This window comes from Ptychodera flava, chromosome 9 (genome assembly GCF_041260155.1).
Source record: "Ptychodera flava strain L36383 chromosome 9, AS_Pfla_20210202, whole genome shotgun sequence".
Taxonomy (NCBI): domain Eukaryota; kingdom Metazoa; phylum Hemichordata; class Enteropneusta; family Ptychoderidae; genus Ptychodera; species Ptychodera flava.
Genome location: NC_091936.1, coordinates 20,635,280 through 20,656,178, shown reverse-complemented (window position 1 = coordinate 20,656,178; position 20,899 = coordinate 20,635,280). Strand labels below are relative to the sequence as shown.

The 20,899-nt window shown below is 36.9% G+C and overlaps 3 protein-coding genes across 3 annotated transcripts; 2 read left to right on the top strand and 1 right to left on the bottom strand.

Moving 5' to 3' along the window:
* Positions 1 to 3,482: 3,482 nt before the first annotated feature.
* On the bottom strand, positions 3,483 to 5,786 carry LOC139140297 (protein adenylyltransferase FICD-like). Its single transcript, XM_070709454.1, has 2 exons — positions 5,491 to 5,786; positions 3,483 to 4,724 (listed from the first exon to the last, which is right to left on the bottom strand). The coding sequence occupies exons 1-2, from the start codon at positions 5,774 to 5,776 to the stop codon at positions 3,628 to 3,630; spliced, it is 1,383 nt and encodes a 460-aa protein (XP_070565555.1). The 5' UTR covers positions 5,777 to 5,786; the 3' UTR covers positions 3,483 to 3,627.
* A 257-nt stretch (positions 5,787 to 6,043) lies between these two features.
* On the top strand, positions 6,044 to 20,465 carry LOC139140295 (ATP-dependent RNA helicase DDX51-like). Its single transcript, XM_070709452.1, has 14 exons — positions 6,044 to 6,163; positions 6,698 to 7,810; positions 8,287 to 8,437; positions 8,730 to 8,875; positions 11,481 to 11,659; positions 12,220 to 12,328; positions 12,830 to 12,960; positions 13,321 to 13,342; positions 13,696 to 13,872; positions 14,073 to 14,188; positions 14,744 to 14,860; positions 18,023 to 18,188; positions 18,805 to 18,939; positions 19,513 to 20,465. The coding sequence occupies exons 2-14, from the start codon at positions 7,724 to 7,726 to the stop codon at positions 19,537 to 19,539; spliced, it is 1,563 nt and encodes a 520-aa protein (XP_070565553.1). The 5' UTR covers positions 6,044 to 6,163; positions 6,698 to 7,723; the 3' UTR covers positions 19,540 to 20,465.
* On the top strand, positions 6,141 to 7,551 carry LOC139141209 (uncharacterized protein DDB_G0286299-like). Its single transcript, XM_070710832.1, has 3 exons — positions 6,141 to 6,163; positions 6,698 to 7,456; positions 7,542 to 7,551. Exons 1-3 carry the CDS (start codon positions 6,141 to 6,143, stop codon positions 7,549 to 7,551), a joined length of 792 nt encoding a protein of 263 aa, XP_070566933.1.
* Positions 20,466 to 20,899: the final 434 nt, after the last annotated feature.

Genomic DNA, 20,899 nt, shown 5'->3' with positions numbered 1-20,899 from the left:
AACACCAATGTCGCCTCTAGCCTCATGCACTCACAAGCCTCTCCCCTTTCAAAGCCACGGTTGAGGCAGAAACCTAAAACTGTTGTCAGCCACTTGCCATCTGGCCTACCATATTGTGCATTTCCTACCAAGCAAAATGTGCAAATTCTAGCACCAGATGGGCACATAATATTCAACAGCCAGTGCAGTGTGGATGATGTACCTATTTTCCAATATACACACATGAAAAGTTCAAGAAATGATAAAAGTTTGGATAGCAGAGCGCTATGTTGAGAACAGAAAAGGTACAAAGTACTATAAAAAAGTTCAGAATGCCTAAAATAAATATAGGGAAAAATCTAGCACAATATACAGATCAGATAATATACATTAGATAGTTATACAAAAACTGTCTGAAGTTCAAGTACACTTGAATAGAAAAGTGGATTGTTAACAGAAGCATGTTCATGAACATAACTCTGCCAATAGATCTAGATTCACACATACGTGTACTAAAATTTAACATATCTTCCCAGACAAATAATCATTACATGAACATCATTGGAAGGCAAGATTAGGGCCTGTGACTGCTCTTCATAGCGGTTGGGAAAATTAAACTCTACATTCCATGCAAATACTGGTAATTCCACCTGACAATTGATATTCACATGACAGTATAAATTGCAGACATTGGTATTGACTATCAACATCACAGATACGGTTCCACCCTTAAAATATTTCCTACTTCATCGTGCCATATTTGAGGAAGGACTATCTCAGAAAAAGCACATTTAGCATGGCAAATTTTCTTGAATGAGAACCAGAGCAAAACTGTTCTTGCAAAACAAATATTACAATGTTTCACAGACATCTATGACAAAGCTCACTGAATCTTTTTGGGCTTTGAAATTTTTGTATCACATTATTGTGACCAAGCAGGGTGACCTTGGACATTTGACAATAACTTTTTTATGCTTTCATCGAGCACATCTTCAAATATCATATCCATGATTAAATATTAGTCCAGGGAAGAAATGTAGAAGACACATGCTTTGAGGGTAATTGAGATATTTGCCGTAGTATTTTAAGTGCAATTTTAGTACTGTGAATTACACTTGGTATTAACCTCTAAGGGCCTTCATTGCATGCCTGGAATATCTAACACATGTATCAGAAGAACAGAGAAAAGAAATGGCAACTAAATTCAGCTGTCAAGTTGTGAAGTGAATACAGTGGCACAGACAGAAACAATAAAATATGACTTGAATTGCTGATAATATAATGACCCAGGCACATTCCTTTCTTGTTATCGCTATGAACCTCTTCGTAACTTTGGAAACTTCTGACAATTTTTTCAGTGTTTTGTAATTCCATCTTGAAGTGCATCGTTACTTTTGATAATTGAATATGATTTTACCAAGACATGAATTTATAAGTTCAACAGGGACCATTGATCATGCAGACAGGCAATGCATGGTAGAAAACCAAATGAAGTTGGTAATGGATATTTTCGCGTACTTCCTGGAGTTGGCCAAGAGGTGATGTGAACACACAGAACAAAAAACTCTGAAAAAATTACCAAAAATATTGTAGCCATGACTTGAAAATTCATTTTCACTTCCAACAACTGCTTCAATTGTAAGAATATGATGATTGAGTATAATTTTAAACATGGAAATTGCTGAAATGACCCGGTCTCTCTTTAACCAACCCTTTAATTTTACCCAGCATCTTTTCTGCATACTATGGTCTGTTTGGCCATACGCCGACAAATGGTAATGAAGAGATGGACCAAAAATAAAATTGTGCACAAAACAAATATATCTGAAAACAGATGTTAATGTTGCAAACACTTCCGCTAATTTGAGTAAAAACATCCCTTGTTATTCATCTGTATCAGAGCAGAACATTAACAGCTGCAAGAAAAACACAGTAAAACTGGTAAAATTTAACACTGATCCCGAACATTGACATTATTTCAGTACATTAATGTAACACATGATCTGAAGGAGCAAATTTGCCTTCTTTTGGGGTCTATGTTCAATTGATTTTGTCTTTTGGAAAAAAAGAAAGTAATTCATTCATTAGAATTTCCACAATTGATAACTATAATGAGTGGTTTCCCTGCTATTTGAACACCAGGCCGGCACATCAAATACTTTCATTACCAACTTATGCCAAACCCTATAGGAGCGAAAGAGGGGTGAAGATTATGTGCAGAAATGAAGGCTAAAATATTCCCAAAAGATGACAAATTTATTCCTGTTGACCTACAGTGTTTGGACATAGGCAGTTGTTGATACCACAGACAAGGAGAATGTTTTCTCCTTGTCTGTGTTGATACCGTTAAAAAATATAATGTAACAAGTGTAAATGGCAAACTTCACTGAGCATCTAAAAACAGCAATACCTATAATGCTTTAAAAATCTCTGAAAATCCCATTATTAAGGAATACTTACACAGTAGTAAAGACTGGGATTTTCAGAAAATTTTAAAAAATTTACAGCACAGAAATATCCATTCTATTGATGGATACATTACCAAAGTATACTATACCAATGTACATACAGATTTGTGGATTGAGTCACTGGAGAATGCAAGGTTAAATGGTTTCTCATAGGGAGTCCTAACAGTACCCCAAACTAGCCTAACTTACTCTAGATCCCCTAAGAAACATGTCATTTAAATAACTACTCCCTATAAGTCAAGTTCTTCATACTTGACTGTTTAAAGCAAGAGATATAAAACCATGTAAATGTAAGAACCTCAGGCAAGTCTGCAATGGGCCAAGAATACTGAAACTCATAGACAGCAGCGATTCCATTAATCATGGAGGGCAACTTTTGCATTTTGGTAACATGCAGAACATGGTTTATATGTTAAGGCTGGCATGCAGTCAAATGTTACTGACATTCCCATTTCATTTATCCATCATTACTTTGATCTGCATATTATAACTATTATTTTCAAAGCAGAAATTGAAGACCCCAAACCCTAAATATGCTGCTGCATATCGAGATACAGCACGTAAATTTACGCCGGCACATTCACCTAAAGAGACAGTCATATATGGTCTCAAGTAAGCATCTGCATATGTATACAATGTATACACTCACATCAAAACTCTTTTTGAAAGGGTATACCTGTTACATTTGTTCAGTGTCGAAGAGAACATGTTCCTTGATGGATACATAATACCATAAAAGTTTGTCTCCCATCCATCCATATCATTAGGGTTTTTCATAATTCTCAGAACAGCCAGCTTTTTAGACTGAAAAGTTCAGTTGTGCTCAGGTGTTCTGCCGTCTCCAACGCCAACCATGACTGAAAGTGCAGCAGTGTTTTTGCTAAGGGCGGTTCCCCAGTCATTTTACCGGGGTTCTCCTGGGTACATCAATGCAATCAGATTAGGGGACAGCAGCAATGTTACCTTAGCAAAAACACTGTTGCAGTAAAAGTTACTGAGGTAAACTCAAAGAAACAAAGTACTGGTACAATATGATTGATTCACATAAGATTTTACTGGAGAACAGATATGTAACACTACGCCTGTGGTCGTGGTTAGCATTGAAGTTGCTGGAGCACTCAAACACAGCTGAATCCTTCAGTTTATCAGAGTTTACACATTATAGATTTCGGGAGAACTTTCATTTTCTTTCATCATCATCATCATCATTATCTTTCAAAAATATGGTTTTGCCATCATCATACCGCCTAACTTCTGAAAAAGATACAACTGATTTTGGTTTAGTGACCCATAAATATTCATCTAAAGTCCTTTCTGTACACCTTGCAATAAATCGTATAAACGGCCGGACATCACCCTTGTTAGCTGTTTCTAGGTATTCGTAATATGCATGCCTGTCTTGGTGTTTTATAGTTACTGGCGGGTAGCCAGCCTGCATGAGAATCAGATTCATGAGAAGTCGTGACGTCCGTCCATTCCCGTCAAAAAACGGGTGTATGAACACTAATTTGTAGTGTGCCAACGCTGAAAACTCTATAGGATGAAGCGCTTGAACGTCTTCAGAGTTCAACCATGTGATGAACTCTCCTAGCAACTCCTCTAGTTGGTCAGGTGGCGGTGGGACATGACTGCCAACAAACACCTGGGTGTTCCTAACTTGGCCAGCTTCTAGCGGTTCAGCATTGCCGAGAACTCTGCGGTGAATATCAAGGATATCTTTAACTGTAATAGAGCCGATCCTGTGAACCAGGCTGTTATTTATGTATTTCATAGCAGTATCAAGTCCCAGTACTTCATTGTGTTCCATGACGCTCTTTCCAGGCACGGCCATCCCAGTTTCTAGGATAGCTCTAGTCTGAGCGAGTGACAGTGTGTTTCCCTCAATTGCTAACGTATGATAAATATGCTGATAGTACATCTCAAGCTGTGCTCGTTGGAGGGCTGGGTTATTCCCCGGAATTCGATACAATTCATCCCTTTTCATATCAATGCGAACAAAATATCTCTGGTCAATCTCTTCGACCAAGGGCTGCGTCCTTTTCCTGTTGATTAGAGCTTTATTATGATTTGGTTGAACCAACAATGCACATGTGTACATGAGCTCTGCCTTCACGATGTCCTCCGCCTCAAGAAATTCGCCATACTCATTCAACGCATCTGCATGGTTTGGGTCAAGAGCCAGAGCATGTTCAAAAAGTTTGTGAGCTTTTTCCCTCTTTCCGTGTATTTTTGCATCTAGGGCTTGGTGGAGAGCAGCCAACGCTTCTCCTTTGATATCTGTAACAGTGAAAAAGTAAAACAAATGATGGAGTCTAGGTTTATAAATAACTGAAGTATTCTTTGTGGACGTACCACACAGACACTGTATCACAATTCTTCCCTTGTAAGGGAAATAGGTGAATTGCTATTACTATAATATCAGACTTCAGATGTGTCTATGCTCACATGAACATTTGAGGGACAGTATACAGAAATAGTTTGGGTGGGGTAGAGGGTAATTCTTCTGGTCCAGTATTGGGCAAGATAGTAAACATGTGATTTAAGTACAATGTGATGAAACTTAATTATGTTTGCTCCATTGTTTTTTGCATTACAAAAAAACCGAACAAACACAACTAAAACCAAACAGTTTCGGTTTCGATAGTGTTTGTGTACATACTACATATGTGCTGTATACACCGTGTTAGGTATGACTTTTTTATATCACACCGAGATTTACATCACGTATACCCAAATGTGACATTTTACTTCAGTTTATACTTCATAGACCCTAAATTTAGGGTGTATATAGTTACTCCAATCATGGAGTCTCTACTACCTCCATGCTCCAATAGGTGTGAGATAGCGGTCTGCTGAAGCCCATTTGTCGTATTAAACCTTTCCCACCAGAAACGCCCTCCCTCGCATACTTCCTGGTGACGTAAGTAAAACCGTCAGCTGTCAAAACAGGTCACATTAAAATATCGTATACCTATAGATCAAATTTTGACATTGAACATCGACACGCAAAAAATAAATGCTATGAACTTGGTAACCCACTTACCTGGTCGTACCAAGGGTCTTTCTTTGACAGTCATAGGAAAATTGTGAAGACCGCTTCCCGGAAGAAGATCGAGCTGTGGTGATCTCGTTCGGCCCAATCCGAGAGGTATCCACTCAAACGGAATTATAGACAAAAGCACGGAGAACGCTACCCCGCTGAAAAATACGAGAATAAAAGAAAACTTTGGTAACATTTTTTCATTGTTTTTGTCGTTCTTTTCGGTTCTGTACCAAGCGGAAATTCGAATTGACAGCATTACACCGGTACAAGTCTTCCATATCGACATAGTAAATATCGACCTGTAAGACGGAACTAGTATAACAGGATTCGAAACTTGTCAAAGAAAATGTTGAAAGATATAGACAATTTTGTACTCAAATAAATGTTTGCATAATCTCAAAAATATTATCTATTGAAATTACATGTTAAACAAGGTTAATATTGGTAAAATTTATACATATAAACGAACACTTAAAGGAATAGTGTGCTACAAATTCTATGTTTCTTTTCTATTGCTAACGTACGGTTGGCGAAAACCCATTGGACAGTATTCAACCGGAAAAAGTTTTCCTAGGTCAGCATGCGGTTCACGTGTTGACCAGCCGTGTCAGTGTTTTGCTCGCAGCATATCCAGCACATTTTCCTTTAAAATGGCATTGTTTACAATCAACAGGTAAGATAGGACTAATTGACAAGACTCAAAGTATAAAGAGTAATTATGAGAGATCGTGCAATTTTTACAAATGATGCTTGGAAGTTGATGGATCAAACATGCCGCCGAACCATGGAGGTTTCCAGGTTTCATGATACAGACACAGTATAGCCATGGGTGTCCACTACTGTATATAGCCATAGGCACCACCGTAGTTGATAGCGCTTTTAGTGTCGTCTACTACACTAAAAGCGCTATCACCTACGGTGGTGCCTGTGGGTATGGCTGGCTGTGCGTTGGTCGCGGCTTCCACAGGGCCATACACCTGTCGTGCTCCTTTTTTAGCTCCATGGTTAGAGCCAGTAGTTAGTACCAGTGACAGTGAAATATATGCGAATTTTTATTTGCCGTAAAGGAGTGACACAAAGTTTGTTTACAGTTTAGTGAGAAGAAATCTTGAGTTGCAGATAAATGTATCATTTCACATTGACAATTTTCTTGTGTGATTGTAGAACATGTATCATCGTTTTACATTTCAATTTTTAATGAATCCAGGTATATGGGGGAAGATGACACCCCGGAAAGTGCAACGCCCTCATCTCCAGATGTTCTTCTGTCAAATCTGTATAAAAAGGTTCAGCGTAAAAAATTACTGCAAGAAAGACGAAATGATGGTTTACTGTCAACAGACGAGAAAGTGAGCAAACCAGGTATTGACACCGTTTCAAAACATAAAAAAAGAAAGAAAAAGAACAAAGAGGGAGATGAAGACAAAGAAAAGGATGAAGATAGTGGAACAGAGGGTGTCATATCATCCAAACACAAGACAGAAACTCGAAAAGAAGTTTCAGATGGAACTGAAAATGAGGGCATAGATGGAGAATCTCATGATGTGCAAAAGGGTTTGAAAAGAACTTCAAATATTAATGATGAGGACAATAACAGTGACTCCTTACCAGTTATTGAGGCAACAAGAGATAAAGTGACAATGCCAAGAGCTGAAAAGAAAAAGAAGAGAGATAAAAGGAAGAGTATGGCAGAAGAGGAGCAAAAAGATGAAGGAAAAGTAAGTGTGAAAAATGCCAAGAAAAGCAAAAAGAAGAGGAAAGTTTTATCAGAAAGTCTTGAAACTGAGATTAATGGAGAGTCAGTGCAGTGTCAAGGAAATGTGACAAGACCTGCCACTGTTGATGATGATGAAGTTGATGATGATAATGAGAATGATGATGATGATAGAACCCTGACAAAGAAAAGAAAAATGAGGGAATCTTCACCCTCTACGGCAACATCGGTGAATCAAAATTTACAGGACAAGTCTGTCAAAAAATCTAAAAGGGCAGCCAAGAAAGTGAAGGGAAAGTCTGTGGAAGCTGATTCAGTGAACGGGGAATTGGTTCAGGATAACCTGACTGATGATAATACAGCGACAAAAAACAAATCTAAGAAAAAGAAGAAGAAGAAGACATCAGCAGGGAACAGTGTGATTGTGAGAAAGATGAATTGGAAAGTCATACAGACGAAAAAGATGACAGTGAGGATGATCCAAGTGATCAGATATCAGAGGAAAACGAGGAAGAAAAAATGGAAACGGAAGGTGAAGTCACCAAAGAAGATGGAGACCTTGGATTCACAATTTTAGGTGATATTGAAAATCAGAAAGCAGAAAAAGTGAGTCATTGTAAAGTCCAATACTCAAAACAGAGTTTTGCATAATTTACCATTTGTTCCTGCTAAAGTTATAATTCTTTATAAGTTAAAAGTAAATCATTTAGGAAGCAGGAATTGTGACTATTCAGAGATATTTTTCCTGTGTGAAAGCATAGTTAGTATTGAGTAATTTCATGATCCTTGTAATGTGATTATCTGTACAGACGAGCCTATGCAAAAATATCCTACTTTAGTAATAGAAACAGATGTACATCTACCAAGGACTCAAATGAGTGCAGGTGCAAACAGATGCAGGATTTTCAATTTATGTATAAGACAGAATTATCCTCTACTGCATACAAGTTATAACTGAAGATCTTTGCCATTAGTGCATTTTGTTCAAAGCAAAACCAGTGTTACAAAGGATACACAACCAAATTACATAATGTATAATTTTCAGTTTCTTTCAATGCTCAATTTTCTTTGTTGGTATACAGGTGCATAGAGTCCTACCCAATTGGCTCGCCAACCCTTCAGTTATTGAAAATGTGAGTGATCTGAAAACTTGTAAACTTGAAGATCTCTCCGGACTTGATGAGAAACTCTTAGCAAAGTTACAAGAGTGTGGCTTCACACACTTTTTCCCAGGTAAAGTTCTGAATGAATGTTTTTAATATAAAATGATTACCCTGATTTACATTTGATTATGCCCAGACATGGTTGTCAAAATATAAAGAAATATTCCTACAAGATGAATAGGTCTGTTGCAGCTTTATTTAGCTTTCAGTGAACTTTAATAAAAATTAAAGTCTTTTTGCCATCTGATTGAGAGAAATTCATTTTCAGATTGATTCATATACTTTCATGGGCGCGCTTCCTGTCTGCAATATTTGTTTCCCCATCCCCAAGGTGGTAAATATTCATATTTTTTGTTCTGTAGTTCAACAGCAAGTTATTCCGGCAATACTGAAGTGTGTAAGGCATGGTTTACAAGCTGGCATTGGAGGTTTCAGGCCCAGTGACATGTGCGTGTCTGCACCGACTGGCAGTGGCAAAACTCTGGCATTTGTAATTCCAATTGTGCAGGTACAGTCATTCCCCTTGGTGGGCAACCTGGGTGCATTGTTTCTATGTTCTATATGTAGCATAGGCATTTCAATTTTGCTAGTGTAGTGCGTCTCGTATCGATGCGGTCCCTGGCTAGTCACTAGTTAGATACAAGTCTATAGGTAACATTTTGTCATTTAGTGTGATGTTTTGACTTATGGGGACATTTAGTGACAAGTCAGATACAGGATCTGATGATGCAATCCTGGCACAATGACCGACCGCCTTGTTATTTAGATGTGATAATTGACTACTCAGTATCTGAGATGAGTAATACTTTTAGCATGGATTTTCATGCTGTTTTACTTCTGAATATGAGAACATCATGAAAATGATATTTGTGGGTATTGTACAGAAGATTTCATATTACTTTACAGTGAGCATACTTATGAAGTCCACTGGCTAGGCACCAGGATATTATAGGGCTGATGCTATCGTAGATAATACACATGTACACATATTTTGTGTTAAAATTTCTGTTATTGTACTTTTCAAATCGTAAAGTCAGGAATACTGAATGGCATTTTTAGCTACTATAGACTATAGTCTATAGAAGCTATTGGGATGGGTATCCGTCCGGCGTCCGTCGTCAGTCTGTATGTATGTATGTATGTATGTATGTATGTATGTATGTATGTATGTATGTATGTATGTCCGTTTGTGAGGCGTCCGTCCACTCAAATATCTTGAGAACCGCAGTACTTACTGATTTGATATTTGTTGTGTAGATGAAAAATATGATTTTGAGAAACTATTTTTTTTAATTTTTTGATATTGTTGAAAATAGGCAAATTAATGCCAAAAAGGTGTTTTTGGTAAAAAATCTTCTTCTTCATAACCGCTGGTCAGACAGCGTTGTTATTTGGTATACAGGTCCCTAGGATAACCCAACTTAGATTTGTTCAAATTGTGATGAAATGTGCAAATGTGTATTTTTAAGGAATTTTTTTGTCATTTTTGGTCAAAATTTGACTTACATTGTATGTAATTCTTGTACTGTATAAACCCTATCAATTCACCCAGAAAAAATAATTAATATGATTTTAAATAATTGAATTAATTAGGAAATCATCAAAGCCAAAATAATTTTAGTGTGGAATTATCAGAAAGTTCAACTTTTTTGACAGTTCATAGTGAAATGCTTAACATCTTGGAGGATTAAAACATGTAAAGGCAACTTTCCTGAATCCCAACTTTGATATATTCTGAACCACCATTTATGTTATCTAAAAGAAATTGCTCATAATAGTTTGTCATGATAGGGTGGTCAAATAAATAGAGATAGAGAAAGTTCTAATTTCCATTTATGGTTGACTTAGTAAGGATAAAATGCGATTACTTTTTGAGGAAAAAAATAGAGTGGTCAATTAAAAGAGTGGTCAAAGTGATAGGGTTTTTATGGTAAAGCTGAGCTGTAAGATTCCTCGTGCTATTTATAGCAATTATGCAATCTGTGTAAACAGTGCAATGAAAGTGTAACATGATTCCTTATAATGCTTTTGATGACCTTGAACTTCTTAAGTTCAAACATTTGTCTCTTCAGTGTGCTTTCTCTCTGAGTATGTACTGTTTCAACTTATTCAACAGAACTTACTTACAATGTTAATTTGAAAGTTAAAATATGCTTGGTTAATAGGATGAAAATACTGATATTAAAAGATAACCTGCTCAAGATTCTTTATAACCTGACAGATACGCTGTTTTTTTATGACGTAAATCTTGATTTAAGCAAGTCTTGTTTACTTTAATTAGAATGTAATTAACTCTCGTTTATTTGCTATTATAGACTAATATAGTCTCATGAAATATGCAAATCTGTATTTTTACAGAATTTTTTTCCCTTTTTGGTCAGGCCATCCTGAAATGAGCTATCAAAGATATCCACCTTCTTCATCAATACATGTGTCACAAAAGGTTATTCTCTACATAACACAGCAGAGCTCTGTCAACTGTTGAGTCGCTTGTTTTTTTCAAAACCGCTGGTCAGACCGCTTTAATATTTGGTTTACATGTCCCTAGGATGACCTTAGTGAGATCATTTCATACAGTCAGGAAATACTTAATTTTGTATCCATGTCTATAGTAGCTTCAGGGACTTTGGCCCTATGTTTCACAATCAAACTGATCCTGATACCTTCAACTGCCACAATTTGAATGGAACACTGTACAAGCAAACCATGTGCATTTCACGTACAATGAAATATGCACATTCTTCTTTGTGAGCTCATCCACATGTCTTTGCTGGTACCACAGGGTCTGTTTATCCATAGAACACTGCGAAAATAAGAAGGGAAAGTTTTATCCTGGAGTAGGCTTATCACAACATTAGATCACAATAATCATTAGTATTAAAGATTGCGATCACTCTATCATGTACCGATTGATTGCTGACAATATTGAGACAAATCCAATGATATCGTTATTACCATGATGTGCTTTACTGTTTTTGGTAAGTGAACTAGTTTCTGTACAGGAGAATTTTTGTATGGTGTAGAGGGATTGTAAGGACTAAAAAATGAAGTCACATCGATATAATATGGATGTCGTATTATATTTATCAAAATACTGGTGTGCTCACTTTCAGGCTTTGATGAAGCGCATAGTCTGTCAAGTGAGGGCGCTAGTCGTACTACCCACCAGGGACCTTGCCATGCAAGTCCATCAAGTGTTCTCTAGAATCAGTAAAGGAACTGGTTTGAAGGTTGTGCTCACAGCTGGCCACAAAACCCTCTCTCAAGAACAATCCTCATTGGTTAAAGAAGGGTATGTATCCCATGTATCCCACAACTGTATTTCAATCTCCATTTTCTCAGTTGTATTGTTGATATTGGGTAAAATATGAACTTTATGCAATCACAAGATATCCTGACAAAGACTAGACTTCTACATCCTCTCGTCGGCTATGCAGTGTGGCCCATCCCACTACTAATGCCCTTGAAACTTTGTATAGTCGAACTCAGTTTTGTAAATGCAGTAAGCATAAGGCCTTTGTTGGCAAAACCGTTGAAGATAAATCAGTTGAAACTGCATTGTGAACAAGGGAGTGTGATAGAATCTAGATTTAGATTAGAGCATCCATTATTATTATTGCAAATTTCCCAGACCATGCTAGATTGGTTTCATGGTTTAAGATTACAAGTCAGTGAATTTTCCTGAAAAAAAAGATGTGCAAGTGCTTTCGCTACATGTGTATAGGTACGAATCACTGATACCAATGAAGTATTTACAAAAAATGTTGTCCTATGACACGTGTCTCCCCATAAAGACTTATGAATTAGTTTCATCAGTCTTGTCATGATAGAATTATATTTTGCCTCTTTCAGTAACTGTGGTTTTATGAGTCTGGCAGACATCATCGTAGCAACGCCAGGGAGACTGGTAGATCATATCAGCAAAACAGAAGGATTTACATTGCAGTACTTGAGATTCCTGGTAAGATCACATGTAATTTTGTATTCTATACATATTGGACTTGAAACTAGTCAAACAGCATAAAGAGACTATTTTCTGTTAGACCTTTAGTAAATTTATCAAGGACAGCTCAGACAGCTGTCAGGTTTTGAACTTTACAAACCCCTCTAGTAAAGCAAAGGATTGTGCAAAACAGTGTTGTGTATAATTGCATATTTATGAACCCTTTCACCTCTGTGGTTTAGCCCAAACCCATTGTTATCAATTTTTGTTATGGACCTGTTTACTAGGAATTGGGTTAACAGGTTACTCTGGCTAGACCATTTCTGAATCACTTTCTCATCATCTGCTCAGTATTTGATATTTTTGTATTAGTTTAGGGAATAAATATTCCCCTCTGTTAATTTTGACATGCCTGAACTTTGACCCCTAAGCTTTGAGGAGTTTAGAATAACATGTAATGAAGCTCTCATTGATTTCACAGTTCAATTGTCAATATTGTATGCGCTTTGTCATCTGTAGGTTATTGATGAAGCAGACCGCATGATAGATCAGATATCAAGAGACTGGATCCGGCAAGTTGAGAAAGCAGCCTACACCAGTGTTGATGGCTCTGTTGTCAGAAAGTATCACACAAAGATGACAGTAGCAAAGTGAGTGTACCCAGTGTCATACTTTGTCAACATTCGCATCGTATGTGTGAGGATATTTCCCACATCAAATAACCTGACGTCAAGACTACCCTCCTTGCTCAAAGACCACAACAGAGAGCCCACCAAATGTAAAGACAACAAGAGCAAAAGTGAAAGTAATATCAACTAAGATTGATCTATAGAGATCTTGTGAGACATAGTAAACAAAATACCAGTACTCTTTCACAACTTTGCTAACCAGAACAGTAAGATTTGACGACTGAGAGAAACCCACTTTCTTTCCTTGATCTATTCAGTGGTACTTCGACAGATCCAAGATGTTTCTGTTTATCTAATTTCTATTTCCGTTTCTCTTTGCAGTGCTTTCAAAATCCAACTTCCAGTAAGTATTAATGCAATAAAAATTTTCATTCTTATAAAATATGCATGCATTTGTTGATGTCATTTCCTACTTCAAAATGTGTCCTAGCCACATACAGCTAATCATGGAAAGATTTTGGGAGTGACATCATTGGCTTCCTGAAATTCTGTCTTTCATATGCATTCTGTCTTTAAATATGAACTAGGCATGTTGCATAAATTGTCTCATATGCTGTATGTAACATTTTCAAAATTCTGTCTATTCAACATAGATGAAAATATGCCAGAAATTCATTGTATACCTTCTGATTTCAAGCTGCACTTTTTTCAGAATCATGACTGATGTTAATTTTTTTATCTCTCCATTCCTGACAGTTGCAAAAACTGCTGTTCTCAGCAACACTCTCCCAGAACCCAGAAAAACTGATGCAGCTGAATCTCTTCCAACCCAGACTCTTCACATCTGTTGTCAAGGCAACCAATGACCCTGACTCCATATTGAAAAAGGAAGGGGAGTTTGTTGGTAAATACACTACTCCAGCTGGCCTGACTGTAAGTCTCATTTGCTTGTATTCTGTTGTTTTCAATATTATATGCAGTAGTTGAATGGAACTCAAGATTTTGTTGATTGATTGCACATCTGTAAGTTTTGACTTTTTAAAACACACTTTTTCAAGATACTGAAATCTTTTTGAGAAGAAAAAAGAAAAAGTGACTTATTCACACAAATTTATATTCCTTTTGACTACCAGGAACATTTAATTCAGTGCGATGCTGGTGAGAAGCCCCTGATGGTTCTCTACCTTCTGGAGAAATTCAAACTCTCACAGGTGTTGTGTTTCACTAACACAGTGGAGGCAACTCACAGGTAAAGAACAAATATTGTTACATAGACATAGTGATGACAATGACTCACAATGTATGTGTTTGTTACAGTAAATGTGTGGTACATCAAAAGCCACAAGAAAATATGAATGCAGGATAGGCCCTGATCACACATTTGTCGATGTAAAGCATTTTTGTTCACTCAAATTTTATTGTTTACCTGTCAGAGTGAAACCATGTCCCTGCTATTATCAAAGGAAATTATGTCAGTGAAACCACAATGTCCCTTTCCTTTGTTGGTGCTACAGGAAAGCTCTGTGCTACCTCCAGGATGTCAGTATTCACAAATTACCCACACCAAGCTATAACAAATTTGCAATTTTGATTCTATTTGAAAAGAATGGTTAGCAAGCGATTATCAGTCACTTCTGTTCTCAACTGTGAGATCATGAAAAGACATGCTATGGATACAGATAATATGAAGTAACAGTCTAAAATCATCTTCCCATATTGATGGCTTTAGATTCAAGAATTGTGCACTGCAGTTTGCCATCACTCAAGTATGAAATCATGCTATCGTGTATCTGTCATTCTGTAGATTGCATTTGCTGCTGAAGCTGTGCAGAGGAAGCTCGGTGGGTGAGTTCTCAGCCAATCTGACCCCAGCCCAGAGAACACGTCTCCTGAAACAATTCAAGGACGGTGAAGTACAAATGTAAGAGGTTTTTTAGCTCCCATAGCCATATGTATATATGGCAATGGAAGCTATTCTTATAGGCTAGGAAAATGTCTGTATGTCTGTATGTCTGTATGTCTGTATGTCTGTATGTCTGTCCGTCAACATCAAAAACTCCAAAACCGCTGTACATTTCATCTTGATATTTGGTGTGTACATGGATGATGGGCTGTAGATGAGATTTGTTCAAATGAAGTTGTCATTGCCAAAAATATGCAAATTAAGTGAAAAAATGTAAAAACAGTCAAAATTGAAAAAACTCAATAACCACTGAGCAGATTACATGAAAAATTAGCATGTAAGTACTTTGGGCTGACATGAAATGATTGTGCGCATCTTGGGTCAGTATCTTGGACTTGCTATTTTTCATGATTTTTTTGTAATTTTCTCCCATTTTTGGTCAAAAAATCTCCTGCTCTGAAACCACAAGTCCGATTGATTTGAAACTTGGTATGGAAGTGCATAGGAGTGATCTTCCCAAATTTGGGCAAATCGTGGTGAAATTTGCATATTTTTAGTTTACACGTCCATAGACTCCCATGTATAAGGCAGATCTCAATAGACTCCCACGTATAAGGCCACAAAAAATAAAAATTTAGTTTCTCATCATATTCATATTGCAAAAAGGATGCAGTGACACAATTTTTAGTCCCCTCGGATGAGAAGTCCAGTGAGCTTATAGATTGGGTCATGTCCGTCTGTTCGTCCATCCGTGAGACCATCCGTTCACGCAGATATCTCGGATATTTTGACAAAATGTCATGTGACCTTGATGACCTTTGATCTCAAATATACATATTTGTCCATAACTCAGTAACCACAAGTGCTACCACCCTTCATATATGGTATGATGGGACAGCTTATGACGCCACAAATTGTACCTCATTAATTATGCACATATCTAATTTTGAGCGAGCCAATAGAGCTAGAGGTCTGATTTTTGGTATATAGGGATAACTTAGCAAAACAATTTTTTTGACAAAATGTCACGTGACCTCGGTGACCTTTGACCTCAAATGTACATATTTGTCCATAACTCAGTAACCACAAGTGCTACAGCCTTCATGTATGGTATGATCAGACACCTTGTGACGCCACATATTGTACCTCATTACTTATGTGCATATCTAATTTTGAGCGAGCCAATAGAGCTAGAGGTCTGATTTTTGGTATATAGGGATAACTTAGCAATACAATTTTTTTGACAAAATGTCACGTGACCTCGGTGACCTTTGACCTCAAATATACATTTGTCCATAACTCAGTAACCACAAGTGCTACACCCTTCATGTATGGTATGATGGGACAGCTTATGACGCCACATATTGTATCTCATTAATTATGCACATATCTAATTTTGAGCGAGCCAATAGAGCTAGAGGTCTGATTTTTGGTATATAGGGATAACTTAGCAAACAATTTTTTTGACAAAATGTCACGTGACCTTGGTGACCTTTGACCTCAAATATACATATTTTTCCATAACTCGGTAACCACAAGTGCTACACCCTTCATGTTTGGTATGATTGGACACCTTATGACGCCACATACTGTACCTCAATAATTATGTGCATATCTCATTCTGAGCGAGCCAATAGAGCTGGATGTCTGATTTTTGGTATATAGGGATAACTATAGGAGAGAAATTTTTTGACCAAATGTCATGTGATCTCGATGACCTTTTACCTAAAATATATGTTTATGTCAATAAATAAGTAACCACAAGTGCTATGTCCTTTGTATTTAGTAGGATGGGAGACCTTATGACAACACACGCTTTACCTCATTAATTATGTACACATCTAATTCTGGGCAAGTGAATAGAGCTAGAGATCTGATTTTTTGGCATATAGGGATTAATTAGGAATATAATTTTTTTTTTCAAAATGTCATGTGACCTCGATGACCTTTGACCTTGATTATACATATATATGCATATTTCAGTAACCACAAGTTCTATACCCTGCAATTTTGATAGGATATTAGACCTTAAGATGTCACATCTTGTACCTCATTTATAATGCGCATATGTATTTCTTGGCTGGCCAATACTGCTAGAGGTCTGATCTTTTTTCCCGATTTAGAACCATAACTTAGACATGCCTCATGTGTTTCAAATTGGGAACAACGACATAGACCTATGTGCCCATAGATCTCAACATATACACTCCAGTGATACTTCTTAATGACCACATTTTCCTACCCCATCAAGACTAATACTCCTATTACAAGTGGGGACTATGTCATTGTAAATGACTTGTTGAGTTAATGGTTGTATCACAGTATTCGATATATCTAATTCTGTATTTTTTCATTCATATTCTGAATAATTACATTAAACATATTTCACTGTCTCCAGTACATTTCATTTAAGTATTTTCACTTCATGCACTTTATCCCTTTCACACATGTTCAAATATCTGACCAGAGAACAAACACTAAATAGTCCAGGATGGGAGCTACAGTTACTGCAGATCGTGTAAATTTCATTTTCTAGTTTCTTGTTGAGCTTACAAATCATTGGAAATGCGTAGTTTTTAAATTGCCAACGCAACATGCATGGAAGTGTGTAGTGTTAATATACTATTGATGTCAACTGAATTTTAGATGGAATTAGAATTCAGTGTGCAACAAAAGCATTGTTCAATTGTAGGCTCTGCGTTGAGTTAACAAGGCAGTTACTTTGTATTTCAACATACTTTAGGAAGAGGAATGAGTAAATGGATTTCTTTTCTAGAACGAAAAAAATGAAAATATTTTCAAAAGTTACAGACATTCCCCCTGTAAGGAGTCTATTGTACAGCAGCATGTGTATCTAGGGCAATGCAAGAAGCTTCTGATGTTGTATCATAAACGTTACTTTGCATTTGATTTAAACAGCCTGCCTTTTTGTATACAACTGTCTGCTCAAATAAATATACGATCCATACTAAGGCTTCCAGTGTAATCATCCCAGTTCTTGACATTTTTGAAGAAATTTTATATTTTTATGAGCTCCATAATTCAGCTTACCCCATCCAAGCTTGTCTCATACGTGTAATAAAAGTTTGTAGTCTGCATTTTTCAGCTTCTTCATACATAAACTTTTCCATACGATTACTCCAATTCTGGGTGTAACATCATTATTATACAAATTTACAGCCTGGTCTGTTCAGATGCCATGGCTCGTGGGATGGACATTGTGGAAGCCAATGCAGTTATCTGTTATGATGTACCACCGTTCATCAAGACTTACATACACCGTGTGGGAAGGACTGCCAGGGCTGGCAGAGAAGGTACAGCCTATACCCTGGTCTTGGATAAACAGGTGGGCTGCCATTTTTTGTCGACTCATGTTTCTTGCTCATCATCTGTGTTTCTTCTGTGTCAGCATTGATACCTTTTTAAGTAGAAAAAACCTCGGGGACATATTCAGACTCAAAGTGTTACTTTACTTTTTCTAGTGTGCTGCTTGTATGGACTTATTAGCTTGCAGACTAAATGAAGTTTTCACAGAGCTGTTTTTTTACCATCGAAAATTTAGTGTTCACCATGGAGTTGACTTACGGATGGCGTTCATTTTGAATTTTATAAATATCAGTAAATTTTTAGTAATTTGTTTCTCCAGTACCAAATTTGCACAGTATCCCTTACTGTAACTGGTGATTTTTGAAAGAGAATGCTTTAAAGTTTCCTTTTGGAATGTTCAGGGGAAAGTTTAAAAGTTTAAAACTTTCAGTGTCACAGCATGTTACCTATTGTTATAAGTATATTACGATGTTAGAGTTGCTTGAAATCTTCCACAAGGAATCTCAAAGTATGTTTTCTGCTAGATCTACAGATGAATTATATCAATAGGTTTATGCAGTTTGAGGTCTGTCTGCAGCTTTTAATTGTAGTGTCTTCATAGAGTTAAAAGAAAATGGCATTTTCAATCATTTCAGAGGAAGCGGTTCGAATCCATGCTGAAGGATGCTGGCAAGGGCAATGTACAGTGGATGAAAGTTAAACGAAAGGCACTACAACCTCATATAGAGGATTATGAGGGCGCCCTTCAAAAATTGCCAGAAGTATTACAGGTAAGTGCAGGAACTTTGTGCACACCATGCAAAATACACGTTCCCACTGTCAGTTGTCAGATGTTAGTGTTGCAACCTCTAGTCAATAATATTATGAAAATGTCATGGTAATACTATGCAAGACGTAGCCAACAAGAGGTTGCCTGATGTATCACAGAAACTGATGCATGCTAGTGCATGATAGCACATGTTACAACCTTTTACACAGAGATGAGGTTATCACGTAATCACATCACCTCTGTTGCAAGTAACATTTGTTCTAAAATATAATTTATCTTGTAATATGATATCAAAACTGGTCCAATAATCATATCCATTCAAGATAAAATGCCAGATCAGTGAGACATTGTTTTATTTGTGTACAGCATTAAGTTGGACCATCCTGAATCACTGATAGTAAGTGGTGATAAAGAATATGAGCTGTACACAGGTGCCTGGGTAGTTGGATGTAGATGTAATTACGGTTTATAAATTTCCGTTTTAAAAATAAAAGTTTTTCAAGCCCTTTCTTTGGATGGCCAATCTTACTTTTCTCTTCATAATACTATATTTGTACTTCTTTCACTTTCACAGAATGAGGAGAAGGGCAAAAAATCCTGAGAGATGCTCAACAAACACCATTCAGTGTGGTTGGAGAAAGTGTTACTCATATACTGAGTACTGTAACATTTAGCAGTTTCCTTTTTGAAAACGCCAGTTTTTACACCGTAACTACATGTACGTGAAATTCAAAAGTAGCAAATATTCATTTCGAAACTAGACACCTCGCTGCTGAAATGGCCCTGTACAATAAATACATCAAGTGTATTACTGTCATTTGCCACCACTGTTCAATGGTCTGTCCATGTGGTTTTCTTGGTTTTCATAGTCAAATAACAGGTTGCCATGGCTACACCGTAACCTTTCATAGTCTACAGACAGGGAAAAACTCTTGTGAATTTAAGGAAAGGGTGGTTTTAATTTTTAAATTGCGTCTTACCCAGCAGACATTTCACCGTTGCAATAATTTGTAACTAATTTTCTTGTCAAAGTCAGCAGCCGCCATTGCCATACAAAGTCGGAACATTTGAACCCAATTTTAATGGGTTCGGTATGGATAGTGATGTCATACATTATCAGGGAGTCAGGGTTCTAAAGATTGGCAGACAGGTGGCTGCTCATTGTCAAATATCCACAGCTTTATCATTCCGCTGTGCTAAATGGCAAAATATATGAGCTTGAATTTCCAAATTATTACCTGCAATGGATCCCATACCTCCTATAATTTTCTGCGTTGATGCCAAAGTTTTTACTTGAAGATGAACCAGTATGGTACTGTGTAAGTGACTGACCAACCTGGCGATTAAACTAAGCATCAAAGTTTCATGTCGAAATTAATTACTTCAAAAAATTTCGAAAAATCAAAAGCTTACTAAGTTCCGTATGAAATGTGTTTTTCAAAACTATAATTAACAGTACAAATAATTTTATGATAACAAAAAATGAGCAAGATCTAAGCCTTTTAATAAAGACACTCCAGAAACATATTCTCTTTGTACATTGTATTTATTGTTTTACACTAACACCCAGCATGTTCATAAGCAGAACTGACAGTTACTTGCCAAGGGCATTGTCAATTCAGTGCTATTATGGGCAGCATTCAGCATTCATAGATTGCCTAGCAGCTACCTGCAGGGGATTTAAAACACCTTAAGTTTCCCTGAACTAAGTAACACCTCAGTTTTCCTGTGTTTTCTATTTGTGTAGCATTTGACCAACATGTTGTGCAGAGCCAGTGCACACTGTGCCAATCTCGAAAAAGGCTGACAGAGACACAAAATTTAAAGGTATACTATCACCTATTCCAATTTTGCCACAGTTACCATGGAAAGAAAACCTAACCAATCATAAATTTTAAGCGGGTGGCCGCTTTCTAAAAACAACACCCTCACATGGGTATTTTGAATACCAAGGAACACCC